This window comes from Pseudoliparis swirei, chromosome 23 (assembly GCF_029220125.1).
Source record: "Pseudoliparis swirei isolate HS2019 ecotype Mariana Trench chromosome 23, NWPU_hadal_v1, whole genome shotgun sequence".
Classification (NCBI taxonomy): Eukaryota; Metazoa; Chordata; class Actinopteri; order Perciformes; family Liparidae; genus Pseudoliparis; species Pseudoliparis swirei.
Window position 1 is genome coordinate 22,735,471 of NC_079410.1, and position 17,500 is coordinate 22,752,970.

At 50.0% G+C, this 17,500-nt stretch overlaps 1 protein-coding gene across 1 annotated transcript in view; it reads left to right on the forward strand.

Annotated features, from left to right (window-relative positions):
* Positions 1-17,500, forward strand: part of LOC130188632 (histone deacetylase 5-like) — a 27,795-nt gene that overhangs the window by 3,801 nt on the left and 6,494 nt on the right. Inside the window, exons 2-11 of the mRNA XM_056407042.1 lie at positions 12,120-12,188; positions 12,261-12,511; positions 12,608-12,737; positions 12,813-12,918; positions 13,714-13,814; positions 15,066-15,197; positions 15,699-15,808; positions 16,244-16,360; positions 16,533-16,644; positions 16,754-16,867. Of these exons, the coding sequence (XP_056263017.1) occupies positions 12,120-12,188; positions 12,261-12,511; positions 12,608-12,737; positions 12,813-12,918; positions 13,714-13,814; positions 15,066-15,197; positions 15,699-15,808; positions 16,244-16,360; positions 16,533-16,644; positions 16,754-16,867 (1,242 nt within the window). The remainder of the gene's footprint in view (positions 1-12,119; positions 12,189-12,260; positions 12,512-12,607; positions 12,738-12,812; positions 12,919-13,713; positions 13,815-15,065; positions 15,198-15,698; positions 15,809-16,243; positions 16,361-16,532; positions 16,645-16,753; positions 16,868-17,500) is intronic.

The window sequence follows — 17,500 nt, forward strand, 5'->3', positions numbered from 1 at the left end:
CAGGAGGGTGGGAGCACAAAAGGTGGGGGCAAAGGAGTTATCACAGGGTGCCAGTGAGTGTTGATATGGAAGAACTAAAGAGGAATCTCAAAGGAGGAGCAATTGTGAATGCTCAAAGGATGAAAATGACAAGAGAGGGAGTGAAAATGGACAGTGAATCAGTACTGATAGAGTTTGAAGAGAAGAATGTGCCAAACAAGGTTTTCCTGGGTTATCTGAGTTACCCAGTGAGAGTGTATGTGCCAAAACCTCTGAGGTGCTTTAAATGCCAGATATTTGGGCATATAGCCAACAACTGTAAAGAGAAGAGGAGATGTGCTCGGTGTGGTGGCGACCATGAGTATGGAAAGTGTGGAACAGGGACACAGCCACAATGTTGTAACTGTGGAGGAGCCCATAGTGTGGCATACGGGGGGTGAAGTGATGAGACGGGAGACTGAAATCCAAAAAGTAAGAGTGGAAAGAAGGATCACTTATGCAGAGGCGGTAAGAGAAACAAAAGTAAGGAACAATGTGACCAGGAGTCAAGCAAGACAAGGGGATCAAGAGCTACAGAAAGTAAATGACAGGATATATGTGGACAAGAAGAAGTTAGTAACTTTCATTGCAGGAGTGATTAACAGCACGGCAGAAGTTAAATCCAAAAATGATAAAATCCAGCTGATTGTCAAAGCAGCAGTGAACCACTTGGGATTAGTGGGACTGACATGGGAAGAGGTGAGGGAGAACCTGACGAATCAGTCAAGCCAGGAAGCGCCATGGGTTGGTTAGTACTGATCATGGTTATATTACTCCAATGGAACGCCAGAAGTTTACTGGCCAATGGCCAAGAATTCAAACATTTCGTTAAAGAAATGGGTGTAAAACCAGATGTAATATGTGTTCAGGAGACTTGGTTGAAACCTACTTTAGACTTTGTAATGCATGGATATTCAATAATTAGGAATGACAGAGATCCTGGGGTGGGGGGAGGTGTGCTACATTTATCAAACAAAATATTCCATATAGGGTACTGGAAAAGGGAGACAGTCAAGAGTATATAGTGGTGGAAGTGTGGGAAAAAGCAGAGCAGGTGGTTATAATTAATTATTACAATCCATGCAGACGGCTGGATTTGGACAGCCTGCAAAAAATTCAAGGACAAAACGGAAATAGAATTGTATGGTGTGCGGATTTCAATGCTCACAGTACAATGTGGGGGGGTATGCAAACAGATTCAAATGGAAGGGGAATTGATGGAGGATAGGGGTCTGATCTGTATGAATGATGGTAGAGGAACAAGGATCAATATAAATACAGGTGCAGAGTCAGCATTATATATCACCTTAGTGTCCAATGCATTGGCTGGAGTGGGTAAATGGGAAGTTTTGACAGCTACAACAGTCGGCAGTGATCATTATCCAGGATCATGTTTGATAGGAGAACAAGTGGAAGTTAGACCAGGAAGTGGAATCCCAAGATGGATCTTTCAAAAAGCAAAATGGGAGGAGTTTCAAACCTTAAGTGAGGGAACAATGACAAAGATTGACATTTCTGGAGACATAGACGACATAAACAAGCAGGTAACTTCAGCAATTATTATGGCAGCCAATGAAGCTATACCCAGGAGTAAGAATCAGAGAAGTAAGACACTTGTTCCTTGGTGGACAGAGGACTGTGGCAAGGCAGTTAAAAGCAGGAACAAAGCATTTAGACTCGTCAGAAGAACCCACAACATGCAGCATTTGATTCAATACAAAAAAGCACAAGCAGTGGTGAGAAGAACAATACGACAAGCTAAGAGAGAGAGTTGGAGACAATTTTGCAATAAAATAGGAAGAACTACTCCTGTGGGAGAGGTATGGGGAATGATAAAGAGGATGGGAGGAGATAGAAGGGAATGGGAGTACCCAGTTTTGACTTCTGGTGAGGAAACAGCGGTCTCCAATAGGGAAAAAGCAGAGATAATGGCAAAAGCATTTGTGAAGATTCATGGTTCAGATAAGTTGTCGGAAGAAGAAAGAAGTAGAAGGGAGAGTAGAATTAACCAGCATCCAGGTGTGCTCGATAGGAGGGAAAGAACACATGATAACATTGATGAACCTTTTACTCTGGCAGAGATGGTGAGAGCCATAAATGGATCAAAACCAACATCGCCAGGGGACGATCAGGTATGCTATGTCATGCTAAAGCATTTGGGAAAGGGAGCACTTTTTAAGCTGCTGTGCCTTTATAACAGAGTATGGGAGGAAGGAAAGTTACCGAGCGTATGGAAGGAGGCAATAGTGATCCCAATTAGAAAACATGGCAAAGATCCATCTAAACCCACCAGTTACAGACCAATATCACTAACATCCAATATGTGTAAAGTAATGGAAAGGATGATAACGGAAAGACTTTCTTATACACTTGAGAAGAGAGGAATGCTCACGAGTTTTCAGAGTGGATTTAGGAAGGGTAGAAATACCATGGACCCAGTGATAAGGCTAGAGACTGACATTAGAAAGGCCCAGGCAAATAAAGAGGCAGTCGTTGCAGTGTTTTTTGACATTGAAAAAGCCGTTGACATGATGTGGAAGGAAGATTTGCTAATCAAGATGCACAAAATGGGAGTTGGTGGGAGAGTCTATAACTGGGTAAAGGATTTTCTGTTTGGAAGGAAAATTCAAGTACGGATAGGGTCAGACGTGTCAAGTCAATACTTAGTCGATAATGGCACGCCTCAAGGCAGTGTGATTAGCCCGCTACTCTTCATCATTATGATTAATGACATATTCACAAAGGTACCACTAGATATCGGTAGGTCTCTGTTTGCTGATGATGGGGCATTATGGAAGAAAGGAAGGAACATTGAACATGCAGTCAGAAAAGTTCAAAAAGCAATCGATGAGGTGGTGGAGTGGGGATATGATTGGGGGTTCAGGTTCTCAGTGGAAAAAACACAAACGGTTTTTTTCACCAGGAAAATAATTAAGGATGGGATGAAGCTTACGATGTATGGGAAAGAATTAGAAAGGGTGGGCACATTTAAATTTCTGGGGGTTCTTTTTGATTCACGGTTAACATGGGCAGATCACGTCAGGAGAGTAGAGGAAAAATGCAAAAAAGTAATAAATGTGATGAGATGTGTGAGTGGTAGGGAGTGGGGAGCCAGCTGTTCAGCTTTAAAAACCATTTATGTGGCCTTGATGAGATCGGCGTTGGATTATGGAAGCAGAGCATATGGATCAGCAGCTAAATCTTTAATTGGTCGATTAGATGTGGTTCAGGCGCAGGCATTACGAGTTTGTAGTGGAGCTTTTAAAACATCGCCAATCCCTGCCCTGCAGGTGGAAATGGGAGAAATGCCGCTGGATTTAAGAAGAAAGCAACTAATGGCAAACTACTGGGCTAATTTGCAGGGACACAATAATGCTCACCCTGCAAAAGGAGTGTTGCAGGCGGTCTGGGAGAATGGGAGGAGCCAGAAAAATAACTTTGGTCGGATAGGCAATGACATTGCAAAGGAGTTTAAGGTGTTTGATCTCAGAATAAGCCCCTCTGTGGTTTACCCGGTGGCGGCTCCATGGACACTGGTGTGGCCTGAAGTAGACTGGTATCTGCTAGATTTAAAAAGAGAAGGGAAAGGAAAAGGGGATTTGTTAAGTGCATTTGAATATCGAGTCACGGAAATATACAGTGAGTATACTATGATTTATACGGACGGTGCGAAGAAACCTGAGACGGGACTGACAGGATTTGGGGTGGCAATACCAGATAAAGGAGTAGGGATCAACAGGAGAACATCTGATAGGCTAGGGGTCTACACAGTGGAGATGGTGGCAGTGCTGGTGGCGTTACGATGGGTGGAAAAGGCAAAACAGGGCAAGGTGTTAATATGCTCCGATGCAGCCTCAGTCCTAGCAAGCATCAGATCTTTTCATTCAAGCAGTCGGCAAGATATTCTCTATGAGGTCCTTCAGTCGGTCACACGTGTTACCAACCAGGGAGGTCAGGTGAAATTCATGTGGGTTCCAGCACATATAGGGGTGAGTGGGAATGAGAGGGCAGACAAGTTGGCAAAGAGTGCTTTAAAGAAAGGAGACATAGAAATGAGAGTTAACATCAGTAAGGCGGAGGTCAAGAGTATTATCTGGGAAAACGTCAACCAAATGTGGCAAAATAGGTGGGACAGAGAGAAAGGGAGACATTTGTATCTTATTCAAAGGAGTGTTACGGCAACCAGGATGGGAAGTTGGAACAGGAGAGAGGAAACGGTGCTGACAAGGCTACGGTTGGGCCATACTGCACTTAACATGACATTGAAAATGATCGGGAAACACCAGACAGGGCTGTGTGAAGGATGTGGAGAAGAGGAGTCGGTGGAGCATGTGGTGGTTCATTGTAAGGCGCATGAGACTCATAGAGAGGTGATGAGGAAGAAACTGGGGGAATTGGGGGTGCGTGAGTGTACACTGAAGGGAATACTGAGCATGGGGGGGAGAGCACAGATTAGAGTACTGTTCACGTTCTTAAAGGACACAGGGGTTTATTATAGGGTATAGTTGAAATATAGGGATGAGGGTTACATTTTGGTTTGTTATATATTTTATTTTTATTTATTTATATATATATAATTTTATTTATTTTGGGGGGGGGGGGGTTTGTTGGTGTTGGGGGTAAGGCGTCAACTAACGGAATAGTACTCCAGAGGGTGGCGGTAATGCACCAATTATATGGATGCCAACCGCCGTTAAAAAAGAAGAAGAAGAAGAAGAAGAAGGAGGTCTTTATTCCTCCGTCATTATATTCCCGGTAACACCGGGTATACAGCCGGGACCGCTGGACATCAACACACCTGCTAGCAGACTGTCACGCTCGTAGCTCGTGTTAGCTACGAGCTAGCGCTAGCTTAAGCATGGTTATAATGGCTAATTTATTATTTCTTGGCCTACTTCTATGAATGCAAGACTTGCAATCAACGTTCCGGTACTAATCTGAGATCCGGCTGCTCGTCATCATCGGTCTCCCCGTCGCGTCCAGCCTGACGCAGGTGTGCTCCACACGGCGCAGCCTCCGCTGTCAGTTAAATATGAGAGGCTCGTAACCTGCTGACAGGCGGAGTCACCACAGAAGTTCACAATAGTTCTTTTCAATGTCAATCGGCTCAGGCACCGGAAGGAAGCACCGAAATGTGCGTTGCGTTTCGGTCCGGGTAATACCGGTTGTGTGTGTGTGTGGTATGAGTGAGTGTGTGTGTGTGTGTGGTATGAATGTGTGTGTGAGTGTGTGTTTACCAGACTATAAATGTCTTCGGTTTGACGTCAGACGTCGGTGGCTGTGGAATGCTGCTCTCTTGCCAAAACGAATCGCTGTACACACACACACACACACACACACAGTGGACAGTGTGTGTGCTGTAGTGGAAGGGGGAGACACGTCACAGCGAAACGCCAGAATATTTGTTAAGATCATTTAGATGTGACTGGCTGCACGCACACACACACACACACACACACGCACACACACACCGCACACACACACGCACGCACACACACACCTGCACACACCCGCACACATGCACACACCCGCACACACGCACACACACAAACTCATACCACACACACACGCACGCACACACACACGCACGCACACACGCACCCGCACACACACGCACACGCACGCACACACACACACACACACAACTCCACACACACCTACACGCACGCACACACACACCTACACACACACACACCTGCACACGCACACACACACTTGGGACTTTTGAACAACTTTTCTCTTCTTGAAACGGGCTCAGCGACTGAACCAGCTGAACGGTTACGAACCCAAGAGATCTGTACGGCTTCATCGTGTGTGTGCGGCGTGTATGTATGTGCGTGTGTGTGTGTGTGTGTATATATAGTCTCTTCATTCTTCGAGATGGAGCCATAAATAAGTTGTGAGGATGGATCTGAATGAATGATTCTTTCTCTGTCTCTCTCTGAGGTCGGAGGTCAGGTTGTCGTGGCGATCCCTCCCTCGTGGCCTAATTGTGTGTGTGTGTGTGTGTGTGTGCGTGCGTGTGTGATCTGATTGGCTCCTGGAAGCAGGAGGCTCTTGAGACAGGTGAAGGTAGGGAGGAGGCTGGTGGAGCCCAGATGGAGACAGGTGGAGGTAGGGAGGAGGCGGGTGGAGCCCGAGAGGAGACAGGTGGAGGTAGGGAGGAGGCGGGTGGAGCCCGAGAGGAGACAGGTGGAGGTAGGGAGGAGGCGGGTGGAGCCCGAGAGGAGACAGGTGGAGGTAGGGAGGAGGCGGGTGGAGCCCGAGAGGAGACAGGTGGAGTTAGGGAGGAGGCGGGTGGAGCCCAGATGGAGACAGATGAAGCTAGGGAAGAAACAGATGGAGTTAGAGAGGAGGTGGGTGGAGCTGGGAAGGAAGCGTGTGGAGTTAGTGAGGGGGTGGGTGGAGCCCCGGAGGAGACAGGTGGAGCCCGGGGGGGGAGGGCTGATAAGACGGGTAGGGTGGAGCAGGTGGAGGCAGAGGGATCAGAGGAGGTCCAGCAGGGGGAGACAGAAGGGGCAGAGGCAGCCCAGCAGGTGGAGGAGAACCTGGCAGGGGAGGTCCAGGGGCCCAGGCAGGAGGGAACTGGAGGGCTGGTGGAGCCCGATACGGGACAGGAACAGACAGGAAAAGAAGAGGGAAGGAGTGAGGGTGGAGCAGAGGTGAGTGAGGGTGGAGCAGTGGTGTGTGAGGGTGGAGCAGTGGTGAGTGAGGGTGGAGCAGAGGTGAGTGAGGGTGGAGCAGTGGTGTGTGAGGGTGGAGCAGTGGTGAGTGAGGGTGGAGCAGTGGTGAGTGAGGGTGGAGCAGAGGTGAGTGAGGGTGGAGCAGTGGTGAGTGAGGGTGGAGCAGAGGTGTGTGAGGGTGGAGCAGTGGTGAGTGAGGGTGGAGCAGTGGTGTGTGAGGGTGGAGCAGTGGTGAGTGAGGGTGGAGCAGTGGTGTGTGAGGGTGGAGCAGTGGTGTGTGAGGGTGGAGCAGTGGTGTGTGAGGGTGGTGGTGAGTGAGGGTGGAGCAGTGGTGAGTGAGGGTGGAGCAGAGGTGAGTGAGGGTGGAGCAGAGGTGAGTGAGGGTGGAGCAGTGGTGAGTGAGGGTGGAGCAGTGGTGTGTGAGGGTGGAGCAGTGGTGTGTGAGGGTGGAGCAGTGGTGAGTGAGGGTGGAGCAGTGGTGTGTGAGGGTGGTGGTGAGTGAGGGTGGAGCAGTGTTGAGTGAAGTGGAGCTGAAGGGCAGCGATGAAGAGATGGAGGCAGACGAGGAGGCGATGAAGGTTCCTCATCTGAAGAGGAAGTCGGTGAGGCAGGAAAGCTCCCAGGCCAAGAAGGCGGCGGTGGGTGAAAGAGGCCGAAGAGCAGAGGAGAAGTCCAGCAGGACGAGGCCCCTGCTGCTCCGCAGGGGGCCGGCGCTGTGGGGCCCCTGAGGGTCCTGCTGCTCCGCAGGGGGCCGGCGCTGTGGGGCCCCTGAGGGTCCTGCTGCTCCGCAGGGGGCCGGCGCTGTGGGGCCCGACGCGTACAGCGTAGAGAGCATCAAGCGCACGCTCATGAGGACTAGAGGAGCTCACGGAGTCGAGCTGGAGAGATACTTCCCCGAGAAGGAGAAGCTCCGCAAGGCGCTGAGGGAACATCTGGGCTGCAGAGACAAAGGAGGCCTCACGGCCAATGAGGTGGTCCGGCTCAGGAGGCGGGTCCCCAGGCTGAAGGAGGAGACCCTCCTGGGGAGGAGGGGGCTCGGAGCTCAGATGTTTAGGCTGCCATGTTTAGTCCATATGATGATGAGTCTCATTAACATATGAATGGAGCCAGAGACCCCGTGAAGAGGTCCTGCTCCACCAACTAATGTCAATGAAAAACGCAGATGTAGTGTTTCTACAGGAGACCCACAGTGACTCTACCAATGAGGCCGAGTGGAGAAAAGAGTGGGGGGGTGAGGTGGTCCTGAGCCACAAGAGCACCACCAGTGGAGGGGTGGGGGTCCTGTTCTCAAGTAGGTTCGCCCCACAGATCCTGGAGGTGGAGCATGTGGTGGACGGCAGACTGCTGGTGGTGAGGGCCAAGTGCGAGCATTTTAAATTTATTTGTATAAATGTGTACGCTCCTGTGACCGGGCCTGAGCGAGTGGGTTTCCTGAGTGTTTTAAACAGTGTTTTAAACGGGGTGGAGGCGGAGGAGTTTTTATTTCTGGGTGGTGATTTTAATTGCACAGAAGATGAGACTTTGGACAGGAACCACCGGGAGCCTCATGGGCCTTCACAGAGAGCCATGAGGCGGCTGGTGGTGGAGCACGGACTGGTTGACGTATGGAGGAGGTCGAACCGGGCCGAGAGGCAGTACACGTGGGCCCACTCCAGAGGGAACCTGATCTCCCTGGCCCGGCTCGACCGGGTTTACTGTTTTAAGCACCATTTTAATATTTTTTAAAAGTGCAACATCGTACCTGTTGGGTTCACAGACCACGCTTTGGTCTTGTGTAACTTTTTTATCCCCAACGTGAAGCCGAGAAGTGCCTACTGGCATTTTAATACGTCCCTTTTGGAAGACGCACATTTTAAAGAGGTTTTTAGGTTTTTTTGGAACGGTTTTAGGAACGAAAAACATGCTTTTAACTCTTTAAAGCAGTGGTGGGACCGGGGGAAGGTGGAGATAAAGCAGCTCTGTCAACAGTATACTCTCAATGTCACGCAGAACATCACCAGGTCTATGAGAGATCTAGAGACTGAGGTTGTGGAGCTGCAGAAGTTAGCTGAGTCCACTGGAAATGGAGATCATATTAAAGATCTCAAATCTAAAAAGTCTGCTCTTACAGATCTGCTGGGCACTAAGGCTCAGGGGGCGCTGGTCAGGTCCCGCTTCATGGATGCAGCTCTGATGGATGCACCATCCAAGTTCTTCTTTGGACTGGAGAAGAGGAACGGGCAGAGCAGGGTCATCCACGCCATACGCTCCGAGTCGGGGCAAGAGATCAGAGATGCGAACGGCATCCGGAGGAGAGCGGTGAGTTTCTACTCTGAGCTCTACTCCGATGAGTACAATGATAATGATGAGATGTTCCAGGATTTCTGTGGAGGCCTACCAAAGGTCCCGGAAGAGATAAATGCCGGCCTGGAGGGTCCTCTAGTGGCAGCTGAGCTGGACGCAGCACTGCAGGGCATGGAGGGGGGTAAGGCCCCAGGAATTGATGGGATCCCGGTAGAGCTCTACAAAGAGTTCTGGAGTGTGATGGGCGAAGATATTTTACTGGTTTTTAAAGAAAGTTTTAAAGACATGAAGCTGCCGCTCAGCTGTAGGAGGGCGGTAATAACTTTGCTCCCCAAAAAAGGAGACCTGCAGGAGATGAAGAACTGGCGTCCGATGTCCCTGCTCTGCTCCGACTACAAAATCCTGTCCAAGGCACTGGCCAACCGGCTGAGAGAGGTGGTGGGTCAGGTGATCCACAGGGATCAGACCTATTGTGTGCCTGGTAGGAGCATACTGGACAACGTGTCCTTAATTTGTGACTTTTTGGACATCTCTGGTCCTTTGGGCATTAAAGCTGGTCTCATTTCGCTAGACCAGGAAAAGGCTTTTGACCGGGTTGAGCACCAGTACCTCTGGAAGACTCTGGAGGCTTTTGGCCTCAGCCCAGGTCTCACAGCCATGATCAAGGTGTTGTATCAGGACATTGAGAGTATGCTGAAGATCAATGGGGGTCTTAGCGCCCCTTTTGGAGTGCGTCGAGGGGTGAGACAGGGCTGCTCTCTCTCAGGGATGCTGTACGCTCTGGCTATTGAACCTTTGTTGTGCAAAGTCAGAGCGAAGATTGAAGGGCAGATTTTAAGGGGTTTTAACAGGAGGGTCATTTTATCAGCGTACGCTGATGATATCGTCATCTTTGTTAAAAGCCAGGAAGAAATCAGCGCCCTGACTTCTATTGTTCAGGACTTTGGTGCCCTGTCTGCCGCAAAGGTAAACTGGGCAAAGAGTGAAGCCTTGGCAGTGGGGAACTGGGAGGAGGGTCTGCCGAGCCTACCGGGGGGGTTAGTCTGGAGAAAAGATGGTTTTAAGTACCTTGGTGTGTATGTGGGGAATGCATGTGTTGAAAAGAAAAACTGGGAGGGAGTTGTGGAGAAAATGCAGGGGAGGCTGGCTCAGTGGAAGTGGCTGAAGCCACAGCTGTCATATCGGGGCCGGACGCTGGTCATAAATAACCTGGTGGCCTCAGCACTGTGGCACAAGCTGGCCTGCATGCAGCCCCCTAAAGGCCTCATCCAGAAGCTCCAGGCCATCCTCACACATTTTTTTTGGGACAAGATGCACTGGGTCCCTCAGTGTGCACTCTTTTTACCAAAAGAAGAGGGAGGGCAAGGGCTGGTGCACATCGACAGCAGGGTGACCACATTCAGGGTCCAGTTTTTACAGAGATATCTCACAGGGCCAACAGACGTGATGTGGAGAGAGCTGACTGACTGCATTCTGAGGCAGGCAGCTGGCCTGGGACGAGACACGGCACTTTTTTTAATGGATTTTAACCTTTTTAAACTGTGTGGGCTGTCTCCTTTTTACCAGTCACTTTTTAAAGCTTGGACTTGTTTTGAGTGGAAGAGGCCAGGACCGACGTGCTCCCTACACTGGCTGCTGCAAGAACCGCTGGTGTACGGGGCCAGGCTGGACATCCAGGACGACTCAACACCAGGCCTGACCAGCAGGCTGCGCTCCGCCAGAGTCACGACCCTGGGGAGACTGGTGGAGGTGGCCGGCCCTGGGCTGGGGGACTCGTCTGCGGTGGCGTCTCGACTCGGGCTGACATCAATCCGGCAGGTCTGGAGGTTCCTGAGGAGCTGGGCGGAGAGGCTGACGGAGGCCGAGGTGGAGATGCTGCAGGAGTACGGCAGGGGAGAGGAGGCTCCACGCCGACGGACCCTTTTCCAGATCTAGGATGTGTTCCGAGGCTGAGCGGGGTCTCGGGACCACTGTTCAGAGAAGCAGATCGAAAGCTGTTGGACTTCAACATGACGAAAGGAAAAGGTTTCTATGCAGCATGCGTGAAGGTGCTGAACAAAGGAAAGCTGGACCGGAGGGCCGACACGGTGTGGAGGCGGGAGCTGGGCCTGGGCGTGGAAGTGAACCCGTGCTGGAGGGTTCTCTACAAACCGCCCATAAACAAAAGAACTGGGGATCTGCAGTGGCGAATACTACACGGGGCCATCGCCGTGAATGCATTTGTCTCTGTCATAAATCCCACTGTCGATAAACAATGTCCATTTTGTGAGGAGATAGAAACTGTGTTCCACTGTTTTTATTTCTGTGAGAGGCTTTTTAACCTTTTTAATGCATTGAAAGGTGTTTTTAAAGGGTTTGGGGAGAACTGGTCCAGGACCACCTTCATCCTAGGGGTCAACTATGGAAAGGTGAAGGCCTCCAAGTGGAGGCTGCTGAACTACCTGGTTGGAGAGGCGAAACTGGCGGTTTACACCAGCAGGAAGAACAGGGTGGAAGGCGGAGCAGGGCAGGAGGCTCTCCCCATCTTCACCTCCCGCATCAGAGCCAGAATTTGGCTGGATTTTACATTTTTTAACAGCACAAGCAACACACAAGGGTTCTGTGAGAAGTGGTGCTACAACAGAGTCGTGTGTCATGTAGCGGAAGGCGAGCTGCTGCTGAACGCTCCTTTTGACTCAGTGAGGAGCAACTGTTTTATTTAGTTTTAAGGTTGTAATGACTGTTCACTGATGTTTTGAGACAAGTAAAATAAAGGTTTTCTAAAAATCAAAAAAAAATCTCTCTCTCTCTCTGTCTCTGTCTGTCTGTCTCTCTCTCTCTGTCTCTCTCTCTCTGTCTCTCTGTCTCTCTCTCTGTCTCTCTCTGTCTCTCTCTGTCTCTCTCTCTCTCTCTCTCTCTCTCTCTCTCTGTCTCTCTCTCTCTCTCTCTCTGTCTCTCTCTCTGTCTCTCTCTGTCTCTCTCTGTCTCTCTCTGTCTCTGTCTCTCTCTGTCTCTCTCTCTGTCTCTCTCTCTGTTTCTCTCTGTCTCTCTCTGTCTCTCTCTGTCTCTCTCTGTCTATCTGTCTCTCTGTCTCTGTCTCTCTCTGTCTCTCTCTCTCTCTCCCTCCCTCTCTCTCTCTGTCTCTCCCTCTCTCAGTGGTGGAGGTGAAGAGCGGCCTCCCGTCGGGCATGCAGAGCCCGGTGAGCGAGCAGCGAGCAGAAGGAGGTGAGTAGGAGTCAGGAAAGGAAGTTGAAGAACGACGCGGTCGGAGTAAACGGCGCCGCTCTCTGGGTGCAGCAGGGGGTCCGGGAGACGGCCCGGAGGGAGGCGGCCCCGGGGGAGGCGGCCCGGGGGGAGGCGGCCCCGTGGACCTGCGGACCGAGTCGCGGGCGGTGGACACGGCGGCCCGGGAGCAGCAGCTGCAGCAGGAGCTGGTGCTCCTCAAGCAGCAGCAGGAGCTGCAGAAGCAGCTGCTGTTCGCCGAGTTCCAGAAGAAGCACGAGGTGCTCACCCGGCAGCACGAGGCGCAGCTGCAGGAGCACCTGAAGGTAGGCGCTCGCCCGCGGAGCCCCGCCCCCTCTCCTCGTCACCACGGTGAGACCGGAATGTGTGTGTGTGTGTGCGTGCATGTGTGCGTGTGCAAGCAACAACAGGAGCTGCTGGCGGCCAAGCGGCAGCAGGAGCTGGAGCACAAGAGGAAGCTGGAGCAGCAGCGGCACGAGGAGCAGGAGAAGCAGCTGCTGCTGCTGAGGAACAAGGAGAAGGGCAAAGAGAGTAGGTCCACAGGCCACGCCCCCCCCCCCCCCTCATGCACCCCCCCCCCCCCTCACTCTGCTCTCCATCCTGTAGGTGCCATCGCCAGCACAGAGGTGAAGCTGAAGCTGCAGGAGTTCCTCCTCAATAAGATGGAGCCCGGCATCGGAGGACTGAACCATTCCTTCTCCCCCAAGTGCTGGTGAGGATATGTTGGTGTACATAAATATATATATATCTATATATAAATATATAGATATATGTGTATATATATATTTATACATAAATATATGTATATATCTTTATATATGTGTATATTGATATATATGTATGTGTATATTTATTTATATTTATATATGTGTATATTTATTTATATATATATATTTATATATACTGTATATATATTTGTATATATTTGTATTTGTATATTTATAGGTATTTATATATATATGTATATATATATTTATGGATTTATCTATAAATTTCTGGATTTATAAATATGTATGTACATGTATATATATATATTTATTTATATATATATGTAATTATATATATATATTTATGTGTAGATTTATATATATATGTATGTTTATATATTTAATATATATGTATTTGTTTATATATTTATGTCAGTATATATATTTGTATATGTCTGTATGTGAAAGAAGCTGCATCTTCTGTGTTATCAGTTATTTATTGATTACAGTTACAAAAGTCATTCCTGGATCAGTGTGATCAGACAGGTACTGAAGAACAATGTACACAAATACATAACGTGTGTGTATACCAGAAGTATTACATACACAAGTAGTGTCCTCACAGGGGCTTGAATAAATAATGAATTCAATAAACATGGTCACCGACAGTGTGATTACAAGATGAGCAGCAACGGGTTCCATGTCGGAAAATATATATATGTGTGTGTGTGTGTGTGTGTGTGTGTGTGTGTGTGTGTGTGTGTGTGTGTGTGTGTGTGTGTGTGTGTGTGTGTGTGTAGGGGCTCTCCACAGGGCAACACTCCAGGAACTCCTCCCTACAAACTGCCCCCCCTGCTGGGCATCTACGAGGGAAAAGACGACTTCCCGCTCCGCAAGACGGGTAGGAGGCTGTGGGAGGAAGTGTGTGTGTTCACTTTGCCATTTAAAAGGGATCCGACCGAGGATTTTGCGGAGGTGTGTTCATGTTAAATATATGTGTGTGAGTCTGACTCACCAGGAGAGACACACACACTTACACACACACACTCAGTTCTAACCAGGCGGCAACCTCCACTTCTGAAAAGTGGCGCCAATGCAGAAGGGCCTTAAAGCTGCATTCTCTCTCCTGACCACCAGGGGGCGACTCCTCTGGTTGTATAGAAGTCTATGCTTCATGTGTTAAGGCTGCATTCTCTCTCCTGACCACCAGGGGGCGACTCCTCTGGTTGTATAGAAGTCTATACTTCATGCGTTAAGGCTGCATTCTCTCTCCTGACCACCAGGGGGAGACTCCTCTGGTTGTATAGAAGTCTATACTTCATGTGTTAAGGCTGCATTCTCTCTCCTGACCACCAGGGGGCGACTCCTCTGGTTGTATAGAAGTCTATGCTTCATGTGTTAAAGCTGCATTCTCTTTCCTGACCATCAGGGGGCGACTCCTCTGGTTGTATAGAAGTCTATACTTCATGTGTTAAGGCTGCATTCTCTCTCCTGACCACCAGGGGGCGACTCCTCTGGTTGTATAGAAGTCTATACTTCATGCGTTAAGGCTGCATTCTCTCTCCTGACCACCAGGGGGCGACTCCTCTGGTTGTATAGAAGTCTATATAGTGACTCTCTTGATGTATTCCCTCAGTAAACATTGTAAACATGAGTTCATGTCTCAGTCTCTAGTTTCAAGTCTTCTTCTATACAGCATGATGTCATCATTTAGTACATTATGGTCATCTAGAGTCTACAGACCATAAAGCGTTAAGCGAGGCCATCCTGTGATTGGCCGGTCACTGACAGAGCCGTATACGTGCTACATCAGTCCAAATATGGTCACTTCCATTAATTGGTTGTAAAAATCTAAGATGGCGTCGGCCAAAAAAATCGATTGGCGATACATTAAACTGGTAAACTACCACCGCCGTGAGAGCGCTGGCCTCATACGGGTCAAACTACTACACTTTGTATAACATGGTCACACAAATTTCAAAATTTTCAAAATAAAAGTCTGATTTATTTAATTAAGAGAGGAAGTGGATTAAAACCTCTATAAATTAATCAAACGACACAATCTCAAAAAGCGTATCCAAGACCACATCGACGTCCCCGGTGCCAGCTAATCGTACGGAAACACATGATTTGGCCCCTCCCCCCCCTCCAGTCTCGGAGCCCAACCTGAAGGTGCGGTCGCGGCTGAAGCAGAAGGTGGCCGAGAGGCGGAGCTCCCCACTGCTGCGCAGGAAGGACGGGACGGTCATCAGCACCTTCAAGAAGAGAGCCGTCGAGATCTCAGGTGAGCCCCGAGCCGGAGGGGGGGGGCTCCTGAGGGTGGGACTCACTGCTCTCCCTCTCTCTCTCCCTCTCCCTCCCTCTCTCTCTCTCTGTCTCCCTCTCCCTCCCTCTCTCTCTCTCTGTCTCTCTCTCCCTCTCCCTCCCTCTCTTTCTCTCCCTCCCCCTCTCCTCTCTCCCTTTCTCCCTTTCTCTCTCTCTCCTCCTCTCTCTCCTCCTCTCTCCCTCTCTCTCTCTCCTCTCTCCTCTCTCTTCCTCTCTCTCACTCCTCTCTCCCCCCCTTTCTCTCTCTCTCTCTCTCTCCCCCTCTCTCTCCCTTCCTCTCTCTCTCTCTCTCTCTCCCTCCCTCTCCTCTCTCTCCCTCCCTCCCTCTCTCTCCCTTCCTCTCTTTCTCTCCCCCTCTCTCCCTCTCTCTTCCTCTCTCTCCCTCCCTCTCTCCCCTCCCTTTCTCTCTCTCTCTCTCCCTCTCCCTCCCTCTCCCGCTCTCTCCCTGTCTCTCGCCCAGTCTCCTCGTTCTGTAACAGCGCTCCAGGTTCTGGTCCCAGCAGTCCCAACAGTTCCAACTTGGCTATCGCCAACGGCAACACGGGGTCGGTCCCCAACATCCAGACCGAGGTGCAGAGTCTATATTTCATATTCATGAGTCTCACCGACTCGTCTACGAAGTTCATGTCTTCATAGCTAGCTCCTCCCACCAGCTGGTACCTCACATGGTAGCTCCTCCCACCAGCTGGTACCTCACATGCTAGCTCCTCCCACCAGGTGGTACCTCACATGGTAGCTCCTCCCACCAGGTGGTACCTCACATGGTAGCTCCTCCCATTGGGTGGTACCCTACATGGTAGCTCCTCCCATCAGGTGGTACCCTACATGGTAGCTCCTCCCACCAGTGTGTGGATGAAGTGTTGCTCCAGAGATGTAGCTCCTCCCACCAGGTGGTACCCTACATGGTAGCTCCTCCCACCAGTGTGTGGATGAAGTGTTGCTCCAGAGATGTAGCTCCTCCCTGCTCTAGACTGCTCAGCTGTGTCAATGTGCTCCTGTCTGCAGCTGAGGTCTCTCCATCAGACGCTGGGGGCTGATGGGACGTTGAGTCCTCTGAACCTCTACACCTCGCCCTCCTTGCCCAATATTTCCTTGGGCCTCCCCACCAACACTCACATCACGGTGGGTCAACACACACACACACAAACAACGCACACTGACGGCGTCCTAAAGAAGAGCCCATGGGTCATGTGACCTCTCTTCTCTCGGGTCAGGCTGAAATTACAGCTGTTGCTTGTTGACTCTAGTGGCTGTTTGGTGACCATAGTAACGCCCCCCCCCCTCCTCCCTACAGACCTCACAGGCACTTTCCAACCAGCAAGAGGCTGAGCGTCAAGCCATCCAATCGCTGCGAGGGGGCGGAGCTCTAACGGGGAAGTTTCTCTCCACGTCCTCCCTGCCGTTGGGTGAGCTCCACCATAGCTTTAGTGATTGTGTTTTAAGGAACATACACATGTACAACGTGATTTATTCACCTGGGGAACCGTTTAGTAGTGACTCGGTGTTTCTTTGCAGGTGTGGGGCATGAGGTGGAGGCTCCGCCCCCCAGCTCTCACTCCGCCCACTCCTCGTTACTGCAACACGTCCTCCTGCTGGAGCAGGCCAGACAACAGACTGCGATGCTCGCTGGTACACACACACACGCCACTGGCGGCTGGTGAATTTTTTTGGGGGGGGGGCGCAGTTGGGCGACGCGGTTTAAATAGCACTCAACAATGAGAAGAAAAGAGGTTTTGAGTAGAATAAAGTAGAACACAAAGCTTTATTTAAAGAACACAGCGTGCTCAACACGGTCCAATAACAACTATCAACACACTGTGACTTTGGGCATGAGAGGTTCAGAGCAGCTTTAAGGAACATTGGGTTGGGTTTCAGAGGTTTGCAAAATAAAAGAGTTTCACCCTCACATGAAAGAGGTTCAGAATAGAGTCAGAAAGAGATCACATGTTACATTGGGGACAGAGTAGAGCCACTACTGTAAAGACAAGTAGCCTCCTCTCTTTAAAGTGGTCAAACTTCTCCATAACTCTCTGGTTAAAGTCATCATGTCTGTAACCAGCCTGTTTCCATTATTCTGGAGGGAATGTGTCTGTTTTTCAGAACTTCTTCGTTGTGTTTTCGATGTCAGTTCGGTCTCCTTCTGCTGACTGTAAACAGGGTTAGCTTCAGGCTGTTAGCGAGTTAGCTCCATGCTCTGAGCTAGATAACTGCGGCAAGATTCATGCTTTACACTCTTTAGATCCCTCCCCCCGTTGTAGTCCA